Consider the following 21,222-nt stretch of genomic DNA (forward strand, 5'->3'; position numbering starts at 1 on the left):
CCGCGCCGGGATCCGCCGTGTGAGCCGGCCTGGGTCCTCCTGGCCCCCTGGGCCTGCGGGCCCGAGACAGCCAGGCCGGCCCTGAACCGCACCCCCCCACCACCCAGCGGCAGGGAGGCCGCCTGCCCCGAGCCCTGAAGTCACCCTGAGCCACTCCATTTAAAAGCCTGCCTTCATGCCCTTTGGGGAAGGGGGCAGTTAGAAAGTGGGGGGGTGAGGGCAGGGGGTCTGGGTGACGGGAGGGAGCCCGCCTGGCTGGGGGTCCTGTGGGGCACAGTGGGCTTGCTGTGGAGGGTGGGGGGTCCGCAGGAAGCTGAGCTGAGTCCAGAGCGAGGTTGGTCCCCAGCAGGAAGCAGAGCCCGCAGGGAAGGTGGCTGCCGCCGAGGGCTCCGGGACGGGACGTGGCGAGCGGTCAGCAGAGGCTGCACCCGGGGGCAGGCGGGAAAGGAGGGGGTCTGGGGACCCGTGGGGTGGGGGGCAGAGGCGGCACGGGGCTCCAGGAGCTGGTGCCTGGGAGCTGCCCATGGCCTGGTGTCTCCTGGAAGCAGGCTGCCGCTGGAAGCTGCCTCGAGCACCCCCGGGGGGTCAGCTGGGCCCGGCTCTTGAGTGTCCGCGGTCTTGGTCTGGGAGACAAGCAGGAAGGCGTCGTGGGTGCTCTGGGAATCAGGCTGTGTTCTCCCTGGGTGGGGGGGGGGGGTCACAAGCCACAAGGGCTGGGGGACCACCCTCTGTGCAGCCTCCCGGGTCCCCAAAGCCCATCCTGGAGCTGGGCCGTCCCCTCGGTGGGGGAGACAGTGGGGAGCCAGCCCGCCGGCTCCCCCTCCCTGAGGGACCCCAGAGGCGTCACGTGGGCCTTTGAAGCTCCCCTCGCCTGAGGGTGAAGGTCCGGGCAAACTGCAGCCTTCAGCGTTGATTTAAAGTGATGGGGAAGGTCGGGAGGGAGGCCGAGCGCAGAGTCAATGGTATTTTCCTGAGAGAAATAATTCATGGGGCCCCGCGGCCCCGAGGACCCCGACTCAAGGCCAGGGGAGGAAGCCCATCCTTCATCCGCTGCACGTCCAGAGCCGGCCGCCCCCGGATGCAGGCCCCCCGAGCCCCCCCACCCGGTGGCCCGCCGCCCCGCTCGCGGGGGCCCCCATGTCCCCCAGGGCCCGGCATCTGCGGGTCACGGCCACGGAGGAGGGGGCCGCCCCCCACCCACAGTCTCCTCAAAACCCCCAGGGCCGGCGGGTGGGATGGCCACGGCCGGGCCGCTGGGACAGAGGCAGGCGGGAGGGAGGCTGGGCGCGGTGGCCAGGCAGGGGTGGGGGTTGCCTTGCAGGCCGCGCAAGAACAGGAAGCCAGTGGGCCTTCGGCTGGGGGGCTGCCCGCCCCACCCCCAGTCACGGAGCCTGGAGAAGGGGCTGTGTGACCCCCCCGCCCCTCGCCGGCTGCAGGCTGGAGGCTGACCGAGACAGCCGGCGCCTCGGGAGGCCCTGCCCCGGGATGCGGGCCCCGCGCTGCCTTCTCTGAGACCCCGGCTCCCACTTCCTCCCACAGCTGGGAGATGACGGTGCTGCAGACTCCTGGGCCCCGCCGCTTGTTCCCCTCTGCTCCCCACACACGGGGCCTGCAGGGGGGTCTCAGGAGCCCCTGGGCTGGGCTCGCCGAGGCCTCTGCTAGTCAGCCTTGTGGGGGGCTGGGCACAGGAGGGCCTGGTGCAGTGGACTTGGGCTCCCTTCCCTGTGTGGGGACAGCCCTGCTGGGAGCACCCTGGGCCAGCGCTCGGGGAGAGCCAACTGCACTGCCCCCCCAAGGTCCCCATCTACTGTGTGGCCACGGTGGCCAGTGCGGGGCCGTGAGACTCAGGGTCCAGCAGGGAGAGCTGGCGGGCCTTTGCCGCTGAGTTATGGCTGCAGCAGGCCCGGCCCATGGCCCCCAGGACACATCCCAGACCCCCTGGCAGCGCCAGGTGAGGCCTGCCCGCCGGGCAGGGCCGCCAGGATGGAGCGGAAACCCATCTGGCCACAGCCCCTCTGCCGGCGTCTGGTTTTCCTCTCCCAGGGCCGGGGGCCCCCGGGGGGCCTCCCCATGGTGTCCTCACTCCAAGCACATTGCGGGAGTCGCCCACTGCAGGCGCCCGCTGCCTGGCCGGCCCCTCACCACTCGGGGAGGAGTGCTCGCTCCTCCTGCTGCCGGGACCCCCGCCCGAGTCCCAGGAAGCCTGCCTGTCTGAGGCTCCGTCCTCTGTGCTCTGGGTGGGCTCCCCGGCTGCCCCGACAGGGGGCCCAGGACAGGGACACAGCCGTTACCGTTGCCTGCCCCCCCGCAACTCCACACCCCCCAACCCCCTGCTAGGCCTTAAAACACAGAGGGGACTGAAGAAATCAGATCAGGGGCCCTGATGGGGGCTCTGGCGGGGTCCCCCCGCCTCCCGACTTCCGTGTAATTCAGAGCTCCGTGCACAAAGGCCTGAGTGTGCGCCCCGGCCGGTCAGCCGCCCAGTCCTGCACGTCGGCTCGGCCACCCAGGAGAGCCCAGCCTGGGGTGCGAAGGGGGGGGCGCCTCCTAGGCTGTGGCTCCTGCCTCCTGGCTGCGAAGACTGGGGCTCCCCCTCCTCACATCACAGAGGAAGGAAGAGCCCGCCAGGGTGGTTCTTTTGTGCTTCCAAGCAGCTTTATGGAGGTGCGGTTCGCATCCGTACAGTCCTCCCCGGCACGGAGTGTTCCGGCGGGGGTGTCTCCGTGGCTGGCATCACTTTGAACACAGGTTGCTGTCACCCACAGAGCGACCCCGCGCCCCGCCCCGGCCCCTGCCCACACGAGCCTGCACTCCGTCTCCGGACCTGCCTGTCGACGTGGCATGGCCGTGGAGTCACGGGGGTGTGATCTCCTGGGTCCTGCTTCTGTCACTCGCCATCACGGCCTGCAGGCCCACCCAGGCCAAGCGGCACCTCTTTAAGGTCGAGCAACACTCCGCCGTGAGCGGGAGTGGACTTCACGTGCCGTTTGCCCGTGGGAGCTCGGCATGCGTGTTACCGCTGCTCTGGGGGGTGGGGAGCTTAGCCTGGAATGTTTCACGGCAGGCTGGGCCTGCCACACCACCACCCAGGTTGTTTATCAGCCTCTGAACGTCCCCGCAGGCTGTGGGGAGAGGGGCCGGGTCCAGTGCTGAGGCCTGGGTGGGGATGTCACCCCAGCCCGCCCCCTTGGGGGCCTGGGAGCACCACTGGGGCCAGGGTCGGGGTCGGGGGACTGGCTTGGGGAGGGGCTTTCCAGCCAGCCCTGGGACGGCATTCCCGTGCCCCCTGCTTGCCTGCAGTGCTTCTCCCCGGGTGCAGACAACACATGGCTCCGGCCCTCAGAAGGCCTGTCAGCCCCACGTGAGCTCTGGCCCTTTTCTCCTGCCTCAGCTTCATGACCCACACTGAGTCCCGTCCTGACCAAGGTGCCCACCCCCTCCTGGAGCCACGCTGGCTCTCCCTCGGGGTGCCCCCACCCCGGGCAGTTCCCTCCACTTCCGCCCGCGCCCCCACCTGCCTGCCCGGCTTGTCTCAGGGTGCTCGGCACCCTGGGAGAAACGGCAAGGTGGCCCAGAGCCTGGGTCTCCTTCCCAGCGCCCCACCTGCCCCACCCGGGGGAGCCTTGCCCCGCATGTGCAGCCGGACACCCCGAGGCAGACGCAGGGACCCCAGGGCCGCCAGCTGCCTGCACGGCACACACGTCGCTCCTTTGTGCCTGTGATCACCCCCAGCGCCCATTGCCCCGGTCACTTCATTATTTCTCTGACCAGGGCTTTTCCTGGTCAAAATGATCAACATTTTTTGTGCTGCTCCCACATCTGGCTTTGATTGGCCCCCGCCTCCTCGGGTGGGTCTGGACCCCTGAGTCTGCAGTGGAGGGAAGGCAAACCGGCCCACTCTCCTCCCCGGGGGTGCCTGGGGGACGCCGTCCTTCCCCCCCCCCGCCCCATATCTGCACCCTGCCTGGGCCCAGCTCTGCGGGCACATCCCCGGTTCCGCCTCTGCAGGGCTGGGGCTGGGGCGCCCCTCATGCCTAGGCCCTTCCCGCCCCGTGGCCCCAGTGGCCTCCAAGGGGGCCCCACAGACTCGGCCTGCAGGTCTCCTCGCCGGGGTCCTCCCTCTCCCCTGGGCGGGTGCTCTTTTCTCCATGAAGGCGCCCCCAAGAGTGTCCTCAAGGAGAGTCCTGGTTTGGGGCGCCCAGCAGGCCACTCTGCAGGTCGAAGTCAGCCCCCCTTTCCTCTGGCCCGCCCGCCTGGGTGACCTGTCCCTTTAGTCCTCCCAGCCCGAGTCCCAGGAGCTGCTCGCCCCCCGAGCCTCTGCCCCGAGCCAGCCCTCCTGCTGCCGAAGCTGGTGGAGGGGACAGCACAGGCTCTGACATGGGGGGGTGCTGCTTTTTGAGCGGGAGAACCCGCCAGTGCCTGGATGCTCTTAGAATTGGCACTGACGGTGTAGGGGGGTCTGTGCCCCCTGCCCCGCTCCTAACGTGCATGTGCAGAGGCTTTCTGGATGCCCCCCTTGCTGTGCCTCCTCCAGCCCCGTGACACTCCGCATGGCCACAGACCCTGGGCAACAGGCCTCTGGGCTGTGGGCAGAGGGGTGGCGGGATGGTGCCCGCCTGCAGAAGCATGCCCGCCGACCACCAGGGAGGCCGGCCCTCAGGGGCGACCGCTGGGCTGGGCCTCGCGTCCCCTCGGAGGCGGGCGGTGCGGGCCTCACAGACCCCCTCAGGCCGCGCCGGAGCCCTGACAGCCGGGACAGCTCACGCTGCTGCCGGGGTCTCTCTGGACTTTGCTGGCGGCCAGAGCCCTAAATAACTCTTAGAAAAACCAGCGTCAGCCCCAAACCGTGGGATATCTGATTTGTAGCCCTAATAAAACCCCACGCCTGCGGTCAGAGGGGGAGCCGTGTGAGTCCGGAGGTAGAGAGGTCGTGTGTCACGCGGGTGTGTGTGCGCGTGTGTGAGCGAGAGTTCGAGTGAGGGGAACTGTAGGGGGAGGCCCCCTCAGCTCCGGGCCCCACTGAGGCCTGCCGTGGGCCCCGGGGCGGGCGGCCCCTCGCTCTAGTGCTGCGGGGCCTCGAGGCCCAGGCGTCCGGCCCTCCCCTCCGAGCTGCCGGCCTTGCTGCCATGAAGCCTGGGCTGCGGCCTTGTCCTTCTCATCTACTGATGTCCACGTTCTCCACCCGGGGGTGCGTCCCCCTGCAGACCCCTGCCCAGGCCAGGGCTCTGTCCCTACGGCTGCCCATCACCGTGCCCGGCGTCCTGTGCGGCCTGCCATGCCCCAGGTCCCTGCCAGGTGACCCCCGCACGTGGCCACGGAGTGGCAGGGTGGGCACGGCAGAGGCCCCAGGAGGTCAGTAGAACTGTGGGAGGGCCCACGGGGCATCCAGGCCTGGGATGGGGGGAGGTGGGCACCTGGTCACTGCCGGTGTGGCGGCCCTGAATGTGCCACCCATCCTGCTGGCCTGAGAAACATCCCTTCACGCTGGCCCGTGACCCCCACGGAGCCTTGGCGGCTGGTCCCTCCGGAGCAACTCCAGGACTCTGCTCCTCCAGCCCGTGTTCAATCTAACCCGCATACAGAGTGTCCCTGGGGGTGCGCCCAGCCCCACACGCTGCCCCTGCTGCCCGGCCAGCCCCTGGCACCCCCAGAACCCCGGCTGCCCGCTCTGTGGTCCAGGGGGCCACCTGGCCTCGGGAGTCTCTGCGCTGCTGTTGGTTCTGTTTCCACCTAAGGAGACCCTCCGTCCCCGGGTTCCTTCCTGCTGTGTCCCTTGGCCCCATGTGTCTCTCAGCTCGGGGCTCGTGAATTTCCCCTCCCACCGCTCTACGAGGCTTCCCCCCGGGCCTTGGGGGGCTTCAGGAAAGGCCCTCGCCTCCCGAGGTGCATCTGTGTGGCTGAGTGTGTGGGGGGTGATGCCCCCAGAACTAGTCCTAGTCACTTGTCCCCAGACACCACAACTGGTGTGCCCCCCAACCCACGCCACCCAGGTCTCCCCTGGATCTGGGGGCCACCTGGTGCGTGACCACACTGGGCTTGCCCTGTGTCCCCAAGAAGAGGCAGTGCAAGTGCCCCAAGGTGTCTCCTAAAAATAACAGTCGGGCACGGGGCCCTCGGGGCCAGTCCTGAAGGAGGCCAGTGGGATTAAGACCAGCTGCCGCTCCCATCCCCAGCCTGTCCTCACCTCCCGAGCGTCCCCGGCTTCCCCGTCCCCTGGCCTCACCCCGGCTAAATCCGCCTTGGCCCCTCGGCTGGTACAAAACGGGAAAACTGTGCGTTCCGAGCCTCCTCTGGGGCTTAGGGGGTAAGGGGAGCCGCAGCTGTGAGCAGAGTGGTGAGCGACGCCCTTTATCTGAAAATATCGAGTTGCCGCCGGGATGCTGGGCCCGCGTGCCAGCCCTCCTGGCTCCTGCTGAAATTCAAATAGCTTCGGGAGGTGGGTCGCAGCTGTCCACATCAGTCAAGATGACCCCGGCCGGAACGGGTCCCAGCTCCCCTGAACGCAGGCTTTGCCAGGGTGCTGGAAGGCCCCCCGGAGAGGCCCCCAGGAGGGGAGCAGAAAGTGACCACACTGGCCATCCCAAAGCCCTGGCGGCGGGCTTGGCCTCCATTCCCAGGGCCGGCCGATGTCCTCCCGATTTCTCCTCCCCACCCAGAGACCCCGTACGGGCCGGAGTGCTGGGCCCCGTCCCGGGCAGAGCCCCGGGCACCAAGGCCGCGGGGGACCGCGGGGCGTGGGGGCAGGAGGGAGGCAGGACAGGAAGTGTCGCCCGGGGTCTGTGTGCCGGGACAGAGGGGCAGGGAACCAGGAAGGCCCTTACAGCAGGAAGCTGGGACCCAGAGCAGCAAGGAAGAGGCTGCAGGCCGTGCGGTGACCCCGGGGCAGGAGGGGGCCAGGCGCCGGCTGGGCGTGCTGGGCCTGGCATGCGGGCCACATGCTTGCCCACGGGGCTCATGGAACATTCTTGCAGGGGGCCGGGGCCCGAGGTGTGTGCATCCCGAGGTGGGGGAGTGGGCGCCGGGCGCTATAACGGGAGGAACACACACACTTAGTCACCTCTGAGGTATGGCTCCCCGGCCGCACCCGTGTCGTTGCCATGGCGACTCCGGGAGGGGCTGCAAACAGCCCCAAACAGAGTGGCCCCCTGACTCCTGGTCGCCCCCTCGAGGGGTGGGACGCTCGGAGAGACACTGCCAAGTTTGGGAGAAGGAGCTTGCAGGCTGGCCTCGCTCCAGCCCTGTCCTGGGATGTGTGCACCCCATCCCAGCCCTGCCCCGCCTGGCCCGGAGCCTGGAGCCACTTGGGGGCCAGGGCACCAGGGCTGAGGGGCTGGGACCAGGTGGCCAGGCCCCCCAGGTTCAGGGCACCCCAGAGTGCTGGGCTGGTCTCTTTGTCAAGAGAGGGGCCTGGCTTGCTTCAAACTCAGATTCCGGGGGCTTTCGGGCCTGTGGCTCACGGACAAGCCCCCTCCCAGCACATCTGCCTCTCCTTCCATTAAAGTAGAGACCCAGTGATCCCCACCGCAAGTCCCCCTGCTGCTCAAGCTGTCAGGGTCCTGGGCCATCCGAGCGGGACTGGAGTAGGGGGCACGGGTAAGGAGGGGTCCCCAGGATGGAGTCCCAGGGCGGCCACCTGATGAGGCAGTCATATTACACCCTGAGGGCAGTCAGGGCCAGCGTTCAGCCTGGGAGCCCTGCCCCCTAAGAGAGGCCCCTTCCTACCGCCCCCTCCCCAGGAATGCGACCCGGGGCTTGGCACCCACATGCCCAAGGAGCACCCACCCGCCTTTCTGGGGTGCCGGCCTGGCCCGAGCAGTGACCTGGGATTGGCCAAGGGCTGAAGAGGAGGCTTTGGTCCAGGGCAGGGACTGCCGGGGACCACCTAGAGGGGTTCTGTCTGCAAAGCGGGGAGCGTGCCAACGGCCTGGGCAGCCTGGGGTATCTTCCATGCCCCCCAGCAGGCTGACACCTGGGCCCACCAGGGCAGCCCAGAGCTCCCGCACCCACCGCACCCAGGCTGGGCCCCCGGAGGGCGGACGGCCTGGGTGGACCCAGCGCCAGGGCTCGGGTGGGAGACGGTGTCTCTCAACTGTGCGTGCATCATGCCCCCGCGGGCGGCGCTGTCGGCCAGGAGGGAGCCAGGCCCTGCTCGGAAAGGTCGTGTGCGGTGACGGCTGCACTGCCCTTCCCGGCCCAGCTGTCAGCAACCTGAACCCCGGGCGAGGGCTAAATCAGGGTCTGACGCAGGGGCCGAGGCATCACGGGACGTCCGAGGCTCCATGGCCGCAGGCGCGTCCAGCAGGGCAGCCGGCAGCCACACGCGTTTCCCATCGCACTCGAGCATGCCCGCCGTGTGGATGCCTGGCCCCCCGAGGGCCCGGGCTCAGCCCCCTCCCCAGCCCCAGCTCAGGCCCCCAGCCCCTGCCTTCCGGCCCTCATCGGCGTTCCGGGTTAAGGGCCCGGGTTCAGCCCTCCTCGCACGGCTGGGTCTTATCTCTGGGAAAGAGATTATGGTGCTTCTGACATTAAATTTTCATGCTGAAGTTTTCAGCATGTAGTTTGAAAAGTTTTTTTTTTTTTTTTTTTTCCCCCAAATAGCACCTGGAGGGGAGGACAAGAAGGATGTTGAGTCTGCACAAAAACGACTTTGAACCTGGGGGTGGGAGGGACCCGCCATCCGTCAAGTCTCGCTCCATGCTGCAGCCAACCCCTCCCCCTCCCCGAACTTGAGTTATGGATTCTGGCCACACAAGCCTCCTCGCTGGGGCTCGGCTCCCACCAGAACCCCTCCAGCCCCCCAAATCCTGCCAGCTGCCGGTCCCTGGACTTGGGGTGGGTGCCCAGGGTGGCCTGAGGTCACAGGGCTTTAGCATCGCGCATTGTTCTTTGTCCTGGGCGCCAGCCCCAGGCGGCCACGCTCACGTTTGCGGGGCTGCGGGCAGCCAGCTGTCCTGTACCCCACCCCCACCCCCGGCCCCAGGAGAGGCGCGCTGAGGGAACCAGGGGCTGGAGACCGCGCTGTGCCCCGGGGGTCCTGGGGTCCCCACTGCGGCAAGCGTTTCTGCCCAACTGTGTCTTCAGGAGGCTGAAGGGCCTACTTGGGAAACCTAGTCTCAACTCGTGGGTTGGGTCATTTCGATCTAGGGCTTTCCGAACATCGGGTCCACTAGAGGTCACCCACTGACCCCGGCCTGCCTCATTATGTCCCAGCCGGACGGCTGTGACACCTGATGGGATCCAGAAGGCCTGGGGCGGGCGGCGGGCTGGAGGTGGGGGTGGGGCAGCCGGCCGGGGTGGGCTGGGGGCTGCGGGCTCTGCTCGCCCAGCCTCACCCGAGCTCCAGGGCTCTGAGCAGAGGGCCCCCCTCATTGCCCACAGGCCAGCCGGGGCCTCCGGGGCCCGAGTCCGGGTGGGCTCCCCACATCCTGAATGTCCTCAGTGTCGGCCAGGCCCGCGTCCTTGGCCTGTGGGCCTGCTCCCACTCGGGACGTGGCCCTGCGCCCTCCAGGCCCACTCCCTTCCCACGGCCCCGAGGGTGAGGGGCGGCCCCAGGTACACCGTCCCCCAGGAGCCTCCTTCCAGCCTCAGCAAGCCCCGCGTGCCCCTCCTGGCGAGACGAAGTGGCCCCCACCCTGCCCAGCCCACCACCCCGGAGCCCCAGCTGCCCTCTACAGCCGGGGTCCCTCTCGGGCCATCCCTCCTGGCCCTCATGGCCTGTTCCTCAGGAAACGGAATTATCGGGCTTGATCCGAGACCCCCTTCTCTCTCGTGACCTCCCCGTGGCCCCAGATGAGGCCCACACACAGAAGAGGTCTCCCCGAGGTCCAGCGGGCTGCCCTCACCTCATCTCCAGATGAGCCCGCCCACCTGTGGTCCCAGCCTTCCCCTCTTTCTCCCTTGGGGTCCCTGACGGACGCCCCCTACACCCGCCCTGTGGCTCTTGGCCCTTCTCTACTTCCTGCCCAAGTGCTGCCCACTCTCACCCGCAGTGACCCACCAAGAGTGACCACTGGGGCATGCTCAGGTCCTTCCTGTGCCCGCCAGGCCTCCTCCTGCAGAAAGACCCTGGGGATTTGCTTCTGGGCTGCTCTGCGAGCCCCCCCAGTGCCCCCACCCCGCCTGGGGCCGAGCCCCGCCCTGCAGCCCCCGTCTTCCAGGCGCCAGTTAGCCCTGAGGTCAAGCCTTCCTCCGTCAGGAGGGGGCCCCGTGAGAACTGGGGGCAGGAGGGGGGCACGTGGGAAGGTGCCCTCGGGGCCGGCAGGGCCTCTGGCTCCATCCGCTTCCTTCCTCCTCCCTCGGCTCCCAGGGGAAAGGTGCTCGGAGCAGGGTCTCGGAGGAGGCCTGAGTGAGGGACCCGCCCCGGGATGTCTGACGCATGGTGGACGTTTAACCCTCTCCCTGGTGACGCGGACAGCCCGGCCCGGAGTGACCAGGCATGCCCGCCCCGGGCACAGAGCCGGCAGGGCTGGTGGCCCCGGAGCCCTGGAAAGGGGAGACAGGGCCGCAGTGTCCAGGGCGGGCAGCTGCCTCTTCCTGTCCCCTCTGGGCCCGGCTTGTGGGCTCAGAGCTCCGTGCTTGCTGCAAACCCCGCACGCAGCGAACGGCCCGGCCACCTTCCCCGGGGACCCTCCCACCACGCTCCTCTGGGGCCTCTCCTCTCTCCTTACCCTTCCTGCCCACCCCCAAGGCCCTTCCCAACTCCTAAGGGGAGCAAAGTGGCCAGGGTACCCTCTTCCCCGCCGCTCCCCCTCCACCTGCCGGCCCAGCTACAGAGACAGGCAGGCAAGCCCCGGGAGGAGGGCACCCCGGACCTGCCTGGAACCCCGCAGGCAGCCGTGGCCCCTGGGAACGGGATCCAGACAACAGGCCAGCACGTCTCTTGGGATGGGAAGTCCTGTTCAAGTAAGGCCTTGGCTCTGCTGGCTGGAGGACCGGGTTGTTTCTGGATCCCCTGTGCCCTCACCTTGCCAAGGGACCCCAAGTCCAGTCCCACCGAGGTTCAGAGGCTCGTGAGCGCTTCAGCGGGGCCTCAGGGTCATGTGGCAAGGTGAGCGGCAGTGCACCCTCACCCGGCGCTGGGACGAGGCGGCCTCGGCCAAACTCACATGGTCCGCCGGGGCTCAGCTGCCGGGGCTCAGCTGCCCCTTAGATGGAGATGCTCAGGCCCCAGTGCAGTGACCACTCACTGGCCCAGGCCAGACACGGCCCCGCCAGGTGAGACCCGCCCCCGTCCCAGGACAGGCTCCAGCCGCCCCTGGCTGAGGTTCTCCATCCAGCGGTTCCACAGAGAGATCCCCTGGCCCCTACGCACCCATCCCCACCCGCCGGCATGGCTTCCCTGGGCGTCCGTCAGCCACCTCGACCCCCAGGGCCCCCAGGCCACCACCGTCATGGCCCAGAGTCTCACTGCATCTTTCTTGCCTGCTGCCCTCCTGCTGCTCTGGGAGAGGCAGAGCAGGAAGCGGGTGGGAGTTTCAGGGTGGCCCAGAGCACCTCTGGGGAGAGGAGGTTGCCAGGAGGCTGGAGCAGAAACTGAACCACCTGTGAGAGAGAGCCTGGGAAGGGCAGAGAGCGTTCAGTGGGGACAACGGGAGGAGAAGAAGAAGGATTTGGGGGAGAGAGACAGCTCGGGGCTTGGGGAAGGGGACAAACATGAGCCTGGAAGAGGCAGAGGACTGGAGGGGAGGGAATGGAGCTCCGGGGCCGGAGGGAAGAGTGTCCTGATGCCCACTCCAGGGGAGAGGAGGGGGTGGGCACAGGGTGGGCAGCGTCCGTCCATCCGAAGAACAGCATCTTCCTTCTTGCTGAGGAAGCAAGATGGGAGCGATTGTGTGTGGCCGTGTGTAGCTGTGGGGGCCCTCGGCGCCCCCCTCCCCCACCGCCATCCACATGGGCAGCTGGGGTCCCCTCCAGTGGCGGACACAAAGCTGGAAGAGACATGTGTATCTCGGAGGTTGTCAGTGGAGGCAGGGGATGTAGGATGGGCTGGGAGTCCCTGGCCACATTCTGCCCTCCTGGCAGCCCTGTTGGAGGCTGGGGCATCTCTGGGCAATGTGGGGGTCGGGGCGGGGAAGGAGGGGTTATAGACAGACAGTGGTCTTCAGAGCTGTCCCGTGTTCCCTCCCAGACTGAGGGCAGGGTGCTGGGGTTCGGGGTCTGGATGAAGGGGGCCTTGTCCCAGGGGCCAAGTGGTGTCGAGTCACTCAATCAGAAGAGACACTGAGGAGACTTCTAGAGACCCAGATCTGCCTCCTCGCCCTTGCCCCTTTCCCAGGACCCCCCTCAGGGCCAGCGGGGCCCGAGCTCTGCGGCCCCCTGTGGACCCCGCCGCGCCGGGCCACGGGCCCCTTCCCTCCTGGCCTCTGTTTTCTCACCTGAGGGGACGGCCTGTCTCCACGGAGCTGGGGCTGGATGGTGTCTGAAGAAACCCCACAGAACGCACAGCACCGTGGTGTTCAAGGCCCAAGTCGGGGGGTGGGGGGGCAGGACAAAGGCGCGGGGCAGGGCCCGGACCCCTGGCGCCTTTGTTCAGCTGGCACCAATGATTTGCTTAAATCAGAGCTCCCAGCCCAGTGGGGTTGGGGGCTCAGGAAATAGGGTGAGGGGCACAGGGGCCTTTCCCTGACGACGTCTGCTTCTCCCTGAAGCCGATTAGACTCCACGCAAGGCCCGTGGCGGTGGCCTACTTGTCCAGTGGGAGCAGGGTGCGAGAGGGTGGAGCGGACCAGCCTTCTGGGACCAGGGCGCCCTGGAGGGCCAGCTGCACTCCCTACCTCCTGGAAGCCAGGGTGGGAGGAAACAGGCTGACACTGCGTGGGATTGGAGACACTTCCTGATTCGGGGTGGGGCTGAGCTCCCCCAGGGGCCACGGCTGGACACTTGGGTGCCAAGGTCCCGGCTGGGGCTGGCAGAGGGGCGGCCGCCTCCAGGTGGGACTCGGACTCTCCTTCAGGGAGCGGTGGCCAAGGGGAGGCATCACCCCCTCCAGAGCAGGAAACCCAGCACCCCGTGGTCACATCCTTAGAGCCCAGAAGCCCTCACCTGGCCCTGTGCCGGGCTGGACCCTGAGGCTCTTCAAGGGCTAGCTCCAGCCTGGACACCTGGGAACTGACCTGTCCCAAGCTGGACAGCCGAGACGCCGTGGCCGTGCTGGGCTCCAGCCCAAGGTGGTCTCCGGGTTGGTGCTGGGGGCTGGGGGGAGAGGGTTGCTTTTCATGGTTTGGCTGAGGGGACGGCAAAGATGTCCTCCGTCCCAACCCAAGCGCCTCCTTCACGCGTGGACATGGCCGCACGCCAGTCTCCATCCCAGGTCCATCCTTGACCATCTCACCAAGACCCGGGGAGACACAGTGTCTTCTCCCCCACCGGCCGGCTGGGAAATGGCCCACGATGCAGGGCGCACGCCAGGATGGCCGGGGATTGGTCACTGCCTGAATGTCCGCGGACGGATGCCCGGGTGCCCTTGGGCAGCCTTCCCCTCGCCACAGGCTGTCCAGGCCGGGAAACCCTAAGCCAAAGGGATTAAGAAGAAAGGACAGAATCGGCAGTTCCTTTGGCTGTGCCTGATTGAGCCTCGTTTAGTGTATATTCGCTCGGTGGGTACAAACACGGAGGTGGCGACGCCAGGAGCCCGGCCCCGCTCCCATCTCTCTACTTAGCGGGCTCGGAGGCCGCCACGCCCCCACCACCACGCCACGCCCCCCACCACGCCACGCCCCCACCACGTCCCACTGCCACGCCACGCCCCCACCACGCCACGTCCCACCACTACGCCATGCCCCCCCCCCCCCCACCGCCACGCCACGCCCCCACCGCCACGCCACGCCCGCACGGCAGCCATGCCCCGCCACGCCCCCACCACGGCAAGGCAGGCCCCAACACACCAAGCCCTCACCACGCCTCGCCCCCACCTGCCACGCCTCACCCCCTGTTACGCCACACCCCCTGCCATGCCACACCACGCCCCCTGCCACGCCCACCGGTCCCAGGGGCGCCTTCTTGCACATTCCTGTCGTCAGCCAGGAGGGCTCCTTCGGAGGGATGGGATGCGTGGGGACCCTCTGCGTGCACCCCTAAGCCGGTTCCCAGGACCCCGCTTGGCCCCCGCTCTGTCCACAGCCCGGAAAGTCCTTCCTCCCCGGGGTCTCCGCTCCACCTGGGTGCAGGAGCTGCCAGCCTCTTGCCCTGGGCCACGCTGGGGGACGCCCTCCCCAGACCCCGGCCCCTTCCCACCTGGGACCCAGGCATCTCCTGTCAGCTGAAATTCACTTTGAGGGGGGTCTGGGCACCCTGAGCTCCTGTAACTGCAGAGCTGGGGTCTTGGGCTGCCTGACTGGGGGCCCCAGGGTCCCCCCTGCACCCTCCTGGCTCCCTCCCCTGCTGGAGGCTTCCTGGGGTGAGGTGAGGTGGAGGGAAAGCCACTTGGGTCCTTCCCAGGGTGAGGGGCCACAGTGCCCTTTCTGCCCTCCCACCTGTCAGAAACAGGACATTGACGGTGGCCTAAACTGCCAAATACTGCAGGCCCCTTGGGGGTGGGGGAGGGCTGCCAAAGGGACCCCAACGGATGGTCCAGGATCTGCGCTCACCACCCCCGAACACACCCCTCCAGCCCACGCTGGTCTATCCCCTGCTGGGCGCAGCCTCCCACACAGGACCCTCCCGGGGTTCTGGGATGGGCCTGGTTCTGTTTTACTCCGTGACAGAGCCGCCGCAGTGCTGGCTTGGAGGGGTGTGGGTGGGGCTGGCTGTCCCCCGGCCCACTCACAGACCCGACCACTTAACGAGTAATGAAGTCCAGGTGGCCCCTTGTGAGCCTAGATCCTCGCTGGCTGCAGGACCCACATCCTGCCCTGGAGCAGCTAATGACAGCCAGAGGCTGCAAGGCGAGACCCCCTCCCCTTTGCTGGCAGGGCCATGTGGCCAGCCCTCCAGCCGGCAGGTGGGCAGCCGGGCCCCAGCCTCGGGACGTGGGCCCCTTCTCTGCATCTCCCTGGTCTATCCCCCTGGGTCCTGCCGCCTTGACCCAGCCTGGGGACTTGGGGAGAGTAGTTGACATTTCTGTCTCACGTGGCCCCTGAGGAAGTGACACCGACTGGCCTTCCTGCCCGTCTGCCTCCTGGGGTGAGGTTCCAGGAGGCCGGGTGAGGCAAGGCCTTTCTGCTTGAGCAGAGGAAGAGCCCAGAGCGATGGTGATGGCTGCCCAGGCGCGGGAGGGTGCCCACCACCTCCCTACCCCTGACAGATGAGCCCGATGCAGCCTCTGTTACATCCTTTTCACCCCAATAAAGCAAAGACCACTCACAGGGCTGTGACACAGATGCGCTCCGGACTGTCTGTAGGCGCCACGCTCCCCAGGGGGCAGTACCCATGGGCAGCAAGGGGGTGTCCCACCGGCCCAGCCCTGGGGCCGCTGCACCTGCTGGCTCCACCCGACCCCACCAGGACAGTCTCCTCTCACGCCGCCTGCGCAGACAGGCCCAGCCCAGGCCCAGGCCAGCAGCGGAAGCTGATGGGTGGGATGTGGGGACACACTCGGGGCTCCCTCTTCATGTCTCCCAGGAAATGGAGGATTTGTCCTCCAGGAAAGTAGCTGGGCTCAGTGACCAGGCCTGCAGGGTGGACGTGGAAAGAGTCTGGGTTTGGGGGGGCACTCTGAGAAGTTCAGAAAGGCAGCAGGAGCCCCCCCCAGAGAAGGGCGAGGGGGTCACAGGATGCAGATTTCAGGTGGCCAGCTGCAGGTCAAAGTCAGCCAAGGTGGACACCAGGCCACACTGCCTCGGGGTTGTCCGGTAGGCAGGAGATGGAATTATGATCTTTGTTACGGAAAGGATTAGAAAATGGCTGCTGGAGAGTGTTGAGTTGGAGCTGCAAGATGGAGGAGCTGGGAGCTGAGCAAGGGGAGGCCGGCCAGCCTGGGGGAGGCCTAGGGTCCAGGCCCGTGTAGGGGCCGCTGGCTGCAGCCCGAGACCTGAGCGTTGCTGCAGCCCACCCCGGGCTGCCGTCCAGCAGAAAAGTGCTGGCCTTGCAACTTCAGATGGATCCAGAGCTGTTGTGCAACTCTGGGCTGGCTGAGACCAGGGCGGGCCTGCAAAAACGTGTGAGAGGAGGCCTGGGGTCTGCAGTCGGGCCCCCTGCTCCCCCGTCGTCGGCAGGGAGCCCACCTGGGGCTGCGGGGTTGGGCACCTCGCTGACAGCTGCGCCTGTGCAAATACGTCCTTCGGGCCCCGGAGCCCTCGAGCCGGGCCTGGCAGAGCGGGTCCGGCACCCAGCAGCTCCGGCCCTGTGCACTCCTGTGGCCCAGCCCACGTGCCAGCCTTTCCAGGAGGGCGCCTGGCCCCGCGGGAGGCCCCCTCCACACATCCAGGGCCCTGTCTGTGGAGCCCGCCTGCAGGCCATGTCAGGGCGTGGCTGGCCCATCCTGGGTCCCACGAGTGGGTGTCAGGGCTGGTTCCCGCGCCCTGAGCCAGGTAGCTCTGCCCAGGCTGATGGACTTGTGGGGCAGAGCCTGTGGCCAGGCGGACACAGTGGTTCCTGTTGGAGCCCCATCCACCTCCCTCGGGGGCCACTTGGAGGCCAGAAATCCAGTGAAGGAGCGGAACGGGGCTGCGGGCAGGAGGGGTCTGGGGAGCATCTCCTCGCAGCTTTCCCATGACGCCCCCATAATCTGGGCTCTTCTCCTTGGCACCCCCGCACCTCACAGCTGCTGGGCCCGGCCAGCTGCTCCTCCCCCTCCCCGGGCCAAGACGAGCAAGTGTCCGGGCACTGCGGCCTTTCCCATGGCAGGGGGGGGCGCTGGGGGCGGCGAGGAATTTGAGGAGGAAGCAGCAGTGGCCCGAGAATTTGGAAAATGTGTCCAACTGCTTGGAGCACTGGGAAGATGCCGGCCGGGGGATTAGGAGGAGGAGGGGGTGGACGCAGTCCTGGGTGGGCCATGACGGATGGGGCGGCCGGGGCTCCAGCGGGAGAAGGCGGCCCGTCCGAGCGGGTGAGCTGAGGAGGGCAGCTGTCCCCATCCCTCAGCCGGGCCCCTCCTGCCGGCATCTCAGCGGACACCTCTGACCCCAGGCTGCTGAGGCTGGACCCTGGGCCTGGTCTGCTCCCGCAGGCTGCCCTGGCCTGAGACGGGCCCTGGGTGTTCAGGGCGTGGGGTCCTCGGCAGGCAAGGCTGAACCCCGCTGACTGCCTCCTCCGCCAACTCTGTCTCCTCTCCAGCTCTCTCCTCAAGGGCTGGAGGCCCCCAGTTTGGGCCCTCAGTGGGGGCACCCATCCGGGAAGAGGGGGGAGCTGAGGCTGCTGCCTGGTGGGTCTGGCCCCTGGGAACCCTCAGAACAGCAGCTGGCCCTGCCGCTTGGAGCCGGCTGACAGGTTCGGCCAGCCCTGGGCTAAGCCCTCCGTGATTAATTGTGGTGGATATTCACACCAGGGGGAGTGGGCCCTTGGCTAAGCCCAGCAGCTGCTCGTGGGGGCCCAGGGGGGCTCGGGGCGCCTCCTCCATCGTCCACGCCCCACCCTGCCGGCCTGCACCAGCTTCACCGGCTTGCCTGAACCGGCCCAGTCCCCTCTCGGGGGTCTCAGGGAGGTGCCCCTTCCCCCTAGAGTGAACAGGCATGGGGGCCGGGGCTTTGATGACCTTACATAAACCAGATCGTCCCTGGGCCATGGAGGCAGCACTGGGACGTGAGATTCCAGCTGCCCCCCGCCAGGTCTGAGCTCATCTGCAGCCCCAGAGCTGCAGAAATCATGCTGCCCCCGCAGGCAGAGGCGGGCTCCGCTCCTGGGGACAGAGGGGCCCCAGGACCAGTGACTCCATGGGGATTGCAGGCCCTGGGGATGGGGAGAGGGGAGGAGCAGGGCGCGGACCGGGTGCCGGGACCACCGGGCCTTCCGGAACATCCGACCCCGAGGGGGCGGATCCGGAGTTGGATTTTGACCTGGAAAACAAGCTTTTTCCAGAAAAGGGAGAGGGGGCCCGCAGGGGCCGCTGGCCACATCTCCCTGACCCCTGACCCCTGGCTCTGGCGTTTGCTCAGCCAGCTTTGCAGAGACCCGGCAGAAAATCCCCTGGGTCACTGACTCCCGGGCCCCCTCCTGTGTCCTCCTCACTGGCCTCCTCTCCCTGCCCACCCCTCCCGGCTGCTCGGATTCTCCAGAGGTGCCTGGGAAAAGGCCCTGCCCGCCGCATCCTGGCGCCTGCCTGCCTGCCTGCCCCCCCAAGGGGAGCAGGGGTTCCGGCTCTGTCCCCCGTGGCCCTGAGTGCGGGGCACCCTCGTCGCTGTGCTCAGACAAGGGTGGGAAACTCAATGTGAGGCGACCCCAGAGGCCGGCCTGGGCGCAGAGGGCATCAGGCCTGGCGAAGGTCTCGTGCCGCCCACCTGCGTGGGCAGCGGCCCCAGAGTGTGGGCCACCTCCACCCCGTCCTGGCCTGTGGTCCCCTCTCTTCACGGGTCAAAGCGGGGTCCGCCTTACAGGGCTTCTTTATGCCCCGTCCTGGGCGTCCCCCAGGGGCAAGAGGGTGCAGTAGGGCCCTGCGGGCGGGTTCCCGGGGCACCAGCCTGTCCAGCCTGCCCCAGCCCAGGAGCCCTCCCAGGGCAGCGTAATTGTGGGAAATGCAGGCCGCATGCCTCAGGCTCATTTATACCTAATTCAATACAATGAGCTTCCCGGGGCCTTTGATGTCCCAGGACCTGCCGGCCTTTAGTGCCTTGTGGGCTGCAAGGCCGGAAGCCATGGTTTAGGGCAGAGCTGGGCGCCTCCTCCCCTCTGCGGTGGGCTGTCAGGGACCCAGGGGCTGGTTTCCCTGGGGAGGGAAACCTGGTTGCCAGGCAGCCTTGGTAGCCGCACGGGCCTCCCCCAGCACCCTGGACCCCTCCCCAGACCACGGGCATCCTCTGGAAGAGCCAGGCACTGCAGGGCGGGGAGGGCCAGGGGGCCTCACGGAAGCCAGATTTGGAGAGCAGGTTCCAGGGTGGGCTCAGCGCCCATCAGGAGCAGCCCCAGGCCACAGGCCACCACACTGAGCCGCTGCCACCCAGGGGCCTCCGGACCAGCCCCTGGCCTGTGGGTGGAGGTCACACCTGGGGGACAAGGGCCAGCCGGCTCGGCTTGGGGGGGGGGCTCCTGGAGATCATCGAGGACGGGGGCCATGGGGCCAGCTGGGCCCCAGTGTGCCCAACTGGTCAGCCTCCACCTGAGGGCCTGCGGGCAGGGGTGTCCCAGGGCCTTGCTGCAGGCAGCGGGTGGAGGGTGGGTGGGAGCATGCCAGCTACCCACTGGGAACAGGCCCTCCTGAACTCTTCCCAGGGGCTTCCTGGAGGTGGGGGCTCGGAGGGCAGAGAGGGTTGTGTCAGGCTGCAGGCCGTGGTGGACACCGGCTGGGAGCCCAGCAGGACGGGAAGCTCGTAGCTCCCCCGGGCGTGTGGTGAGAGAACACGCGAGCTGGAGCGAGTGTCCAAGAGCTCCGGGCCTGGGGCGCTGGGGCCTGTGGGCTGGCCAAGACAAGCTCGCCCTGCTGGGTCTGCAGGGGCGTCAGGGCCACGAGGGCACGGGAGCCCGAGGAGGGCCAGGGCCCGGGACCGGGCTCCACGCCGTGCCCGCGTGCACACAGCGTCCCCCAGGATGGCCTCCGCCCCCGCCCCCACCCGGAGGGCCGGGCCGGCTCTGGGGAGGGGGGGACAGCTGTTGGTCTCTCACATTCCAGACTCGGGGCCAAGCATTTGGGTGAGGCTGTTTTTCTTAAAAAGTGTCATTTGAAAATAAACAGTGTTGCTGGCGCTTCTCTGATTGCCCCAGGTCCCTAGGGAGCAGCAACAGGCAGGCAGCGTCTGGGGGTCCAGGTGGCCAGGGTCTTCCAGCCAGGTCGGCCCCCCTCACCACCTCCCAGAACGGGCCCTGCCGCTGAGAAGGCCCACCAGGCTGGGGCCTCCCTCACCATGCCGATGGCTCCAGAGGCTGGGTGACCCCGTGGGCAGCCAGGCCTGGGGAGGTGGCCAGGAAAGACAAGGTCTTCCTCGTCACAGGGCAGGTCCAGGCAGGCCCAGCTGGTCTCACTGCCCAGGGGCTGCGTGGGGTGCCCAGAGGCCTGATGCCTCTGATTCACCTACACGCCCAGGGCTCTGGGGGGCCCAGATTCACACACACACACACCCCTCGCCGCCTTTGCTCTTAGCTTCTCAGTGAAGGGGGTAGGAGACCCCTTCCTGAGCTCCAGAACCTGAAGGCTCTGCGCTTCCTGGGGGGCTGCCCACCACCACCCCCCTGCCAAGCACAGTCCTAGCTAAGGCAACCACACTTTCTCCTCTTGGAACCCAGTCCAGCTCCCACCTTCTCAGGGTCATCTGAACCAAGGCCAAACCATGCCCTCTGGGCGCCATATCTCTCTCTCCTGCTTGCTGCCCACTGCCCACAGGACAGTCGTGCCGTGACCCACCCGGCAGGTGTGAGCAAGCCCTGGGCTGTCAGTCTTGGGGGAGGTGTGTGGACCCCCGCCGGCCTGAGGGCCTGGAGCCCCGTCGTGGCCCTGCGGCGTCTAGAAGCAGGGCTCACTCGCCTCTCCCACACGCTCGCTGCTCCCTCTGGCTGGACAGGAGGGGGGAAGAGGGAGCTGGCTTTGGTGCACAGGCCCACCTTGGCCTGCTCCCAGGCCATGCACCCCTGCAGAAGCTGCCTGGGGTGGCAGTTACTAGGGGTCTCATGGCCCCCGATGCTGCATGGGATGCTCTGTGCCTGCCCCGCACCCCAAGGAGCTAGGAATCCGGCTGCAAGGCCCTCCCCACCCAGGCGGAACCCAGGGCCCCTGCTGAGCAGAACAGCAGGCCTCAGAGGGAGAGGGTCCTCCTGGGTGGGGGTTTAGGGGGTGGCCCACCATGTGCCCCCGACACCACACTGCTGTGACACCGTGAAGCTGGGCTGCCCTGGGGGCGCGGGCAGCAGGAGCCCCCCACCCCATGCTGGACACAGTGTGAAGGACACAGGAGGCGAGGCGGCTCCTGCCCACCCCCAGAGCGGCCCTGTGTGCTTTCCTCCGCTGCGGACGTGCTGACCCTGACCCTCTGTCCATCCGGGGTGGGCCCGGCCCCACTGGCCCTGTTTGAGCTCCGAGGTCAGTGCCCAGGACTTTGCCTGGGGGCTGCACCCCAGAGACCATGCACTCCTCACCTGCCTGACCCGCCCACCCTGCCGGGGCTGGGGAGTGGGTGGCGGGTGGTGGGATGACATAGAGCCCGC

The 21,222-nt window shown here is 67.9% G+C and overlaps 1 protein-coding gene across 1 annotated transcript; it reads right to left on the reverse strand.

Annotated features, from left to right (window-relative positions):
* Positions 1–173: 173 nt before the first annotated feature.
* LOC122677291 (vegetative cell wall protein gp1-like) lies at positions 174–13,776 on the reverse strand. Its single transcript, XM_043877255.1, has 4 exons — positions 13,772–13,776; positions 13,331–13,507; positions 13,113–13,191; positions 174–623 (listed from the first exon to the last, which is right to left on the reverse strand). Exons 1-4 carry the CDS (start codon positions 13,774–13,776, stop codon positions 174–176), a joined length of 711 nt encoding a protein of 236 aa, XP_043733190.1.
* Between the last annotated feature and the right edge of the window lie 7,446 nt (positions 13,777–21,222).

The sequence above is a fragment of the Cervus elaphus genome, chromosome 2 (genome assembly GCF_910594005.1).
Source record: "Cervus elaphus chromosome 2, mCerEla1.1, whole genome shotgun sequence".
In the NCBI taxonomy this organism is placed as follows: domain Eukaryota; kingdom Metazoa; phylum Chordata; class Mammalia; order Artiodactyla; family Cervidae; genus Cervus; species Cervus elaphus.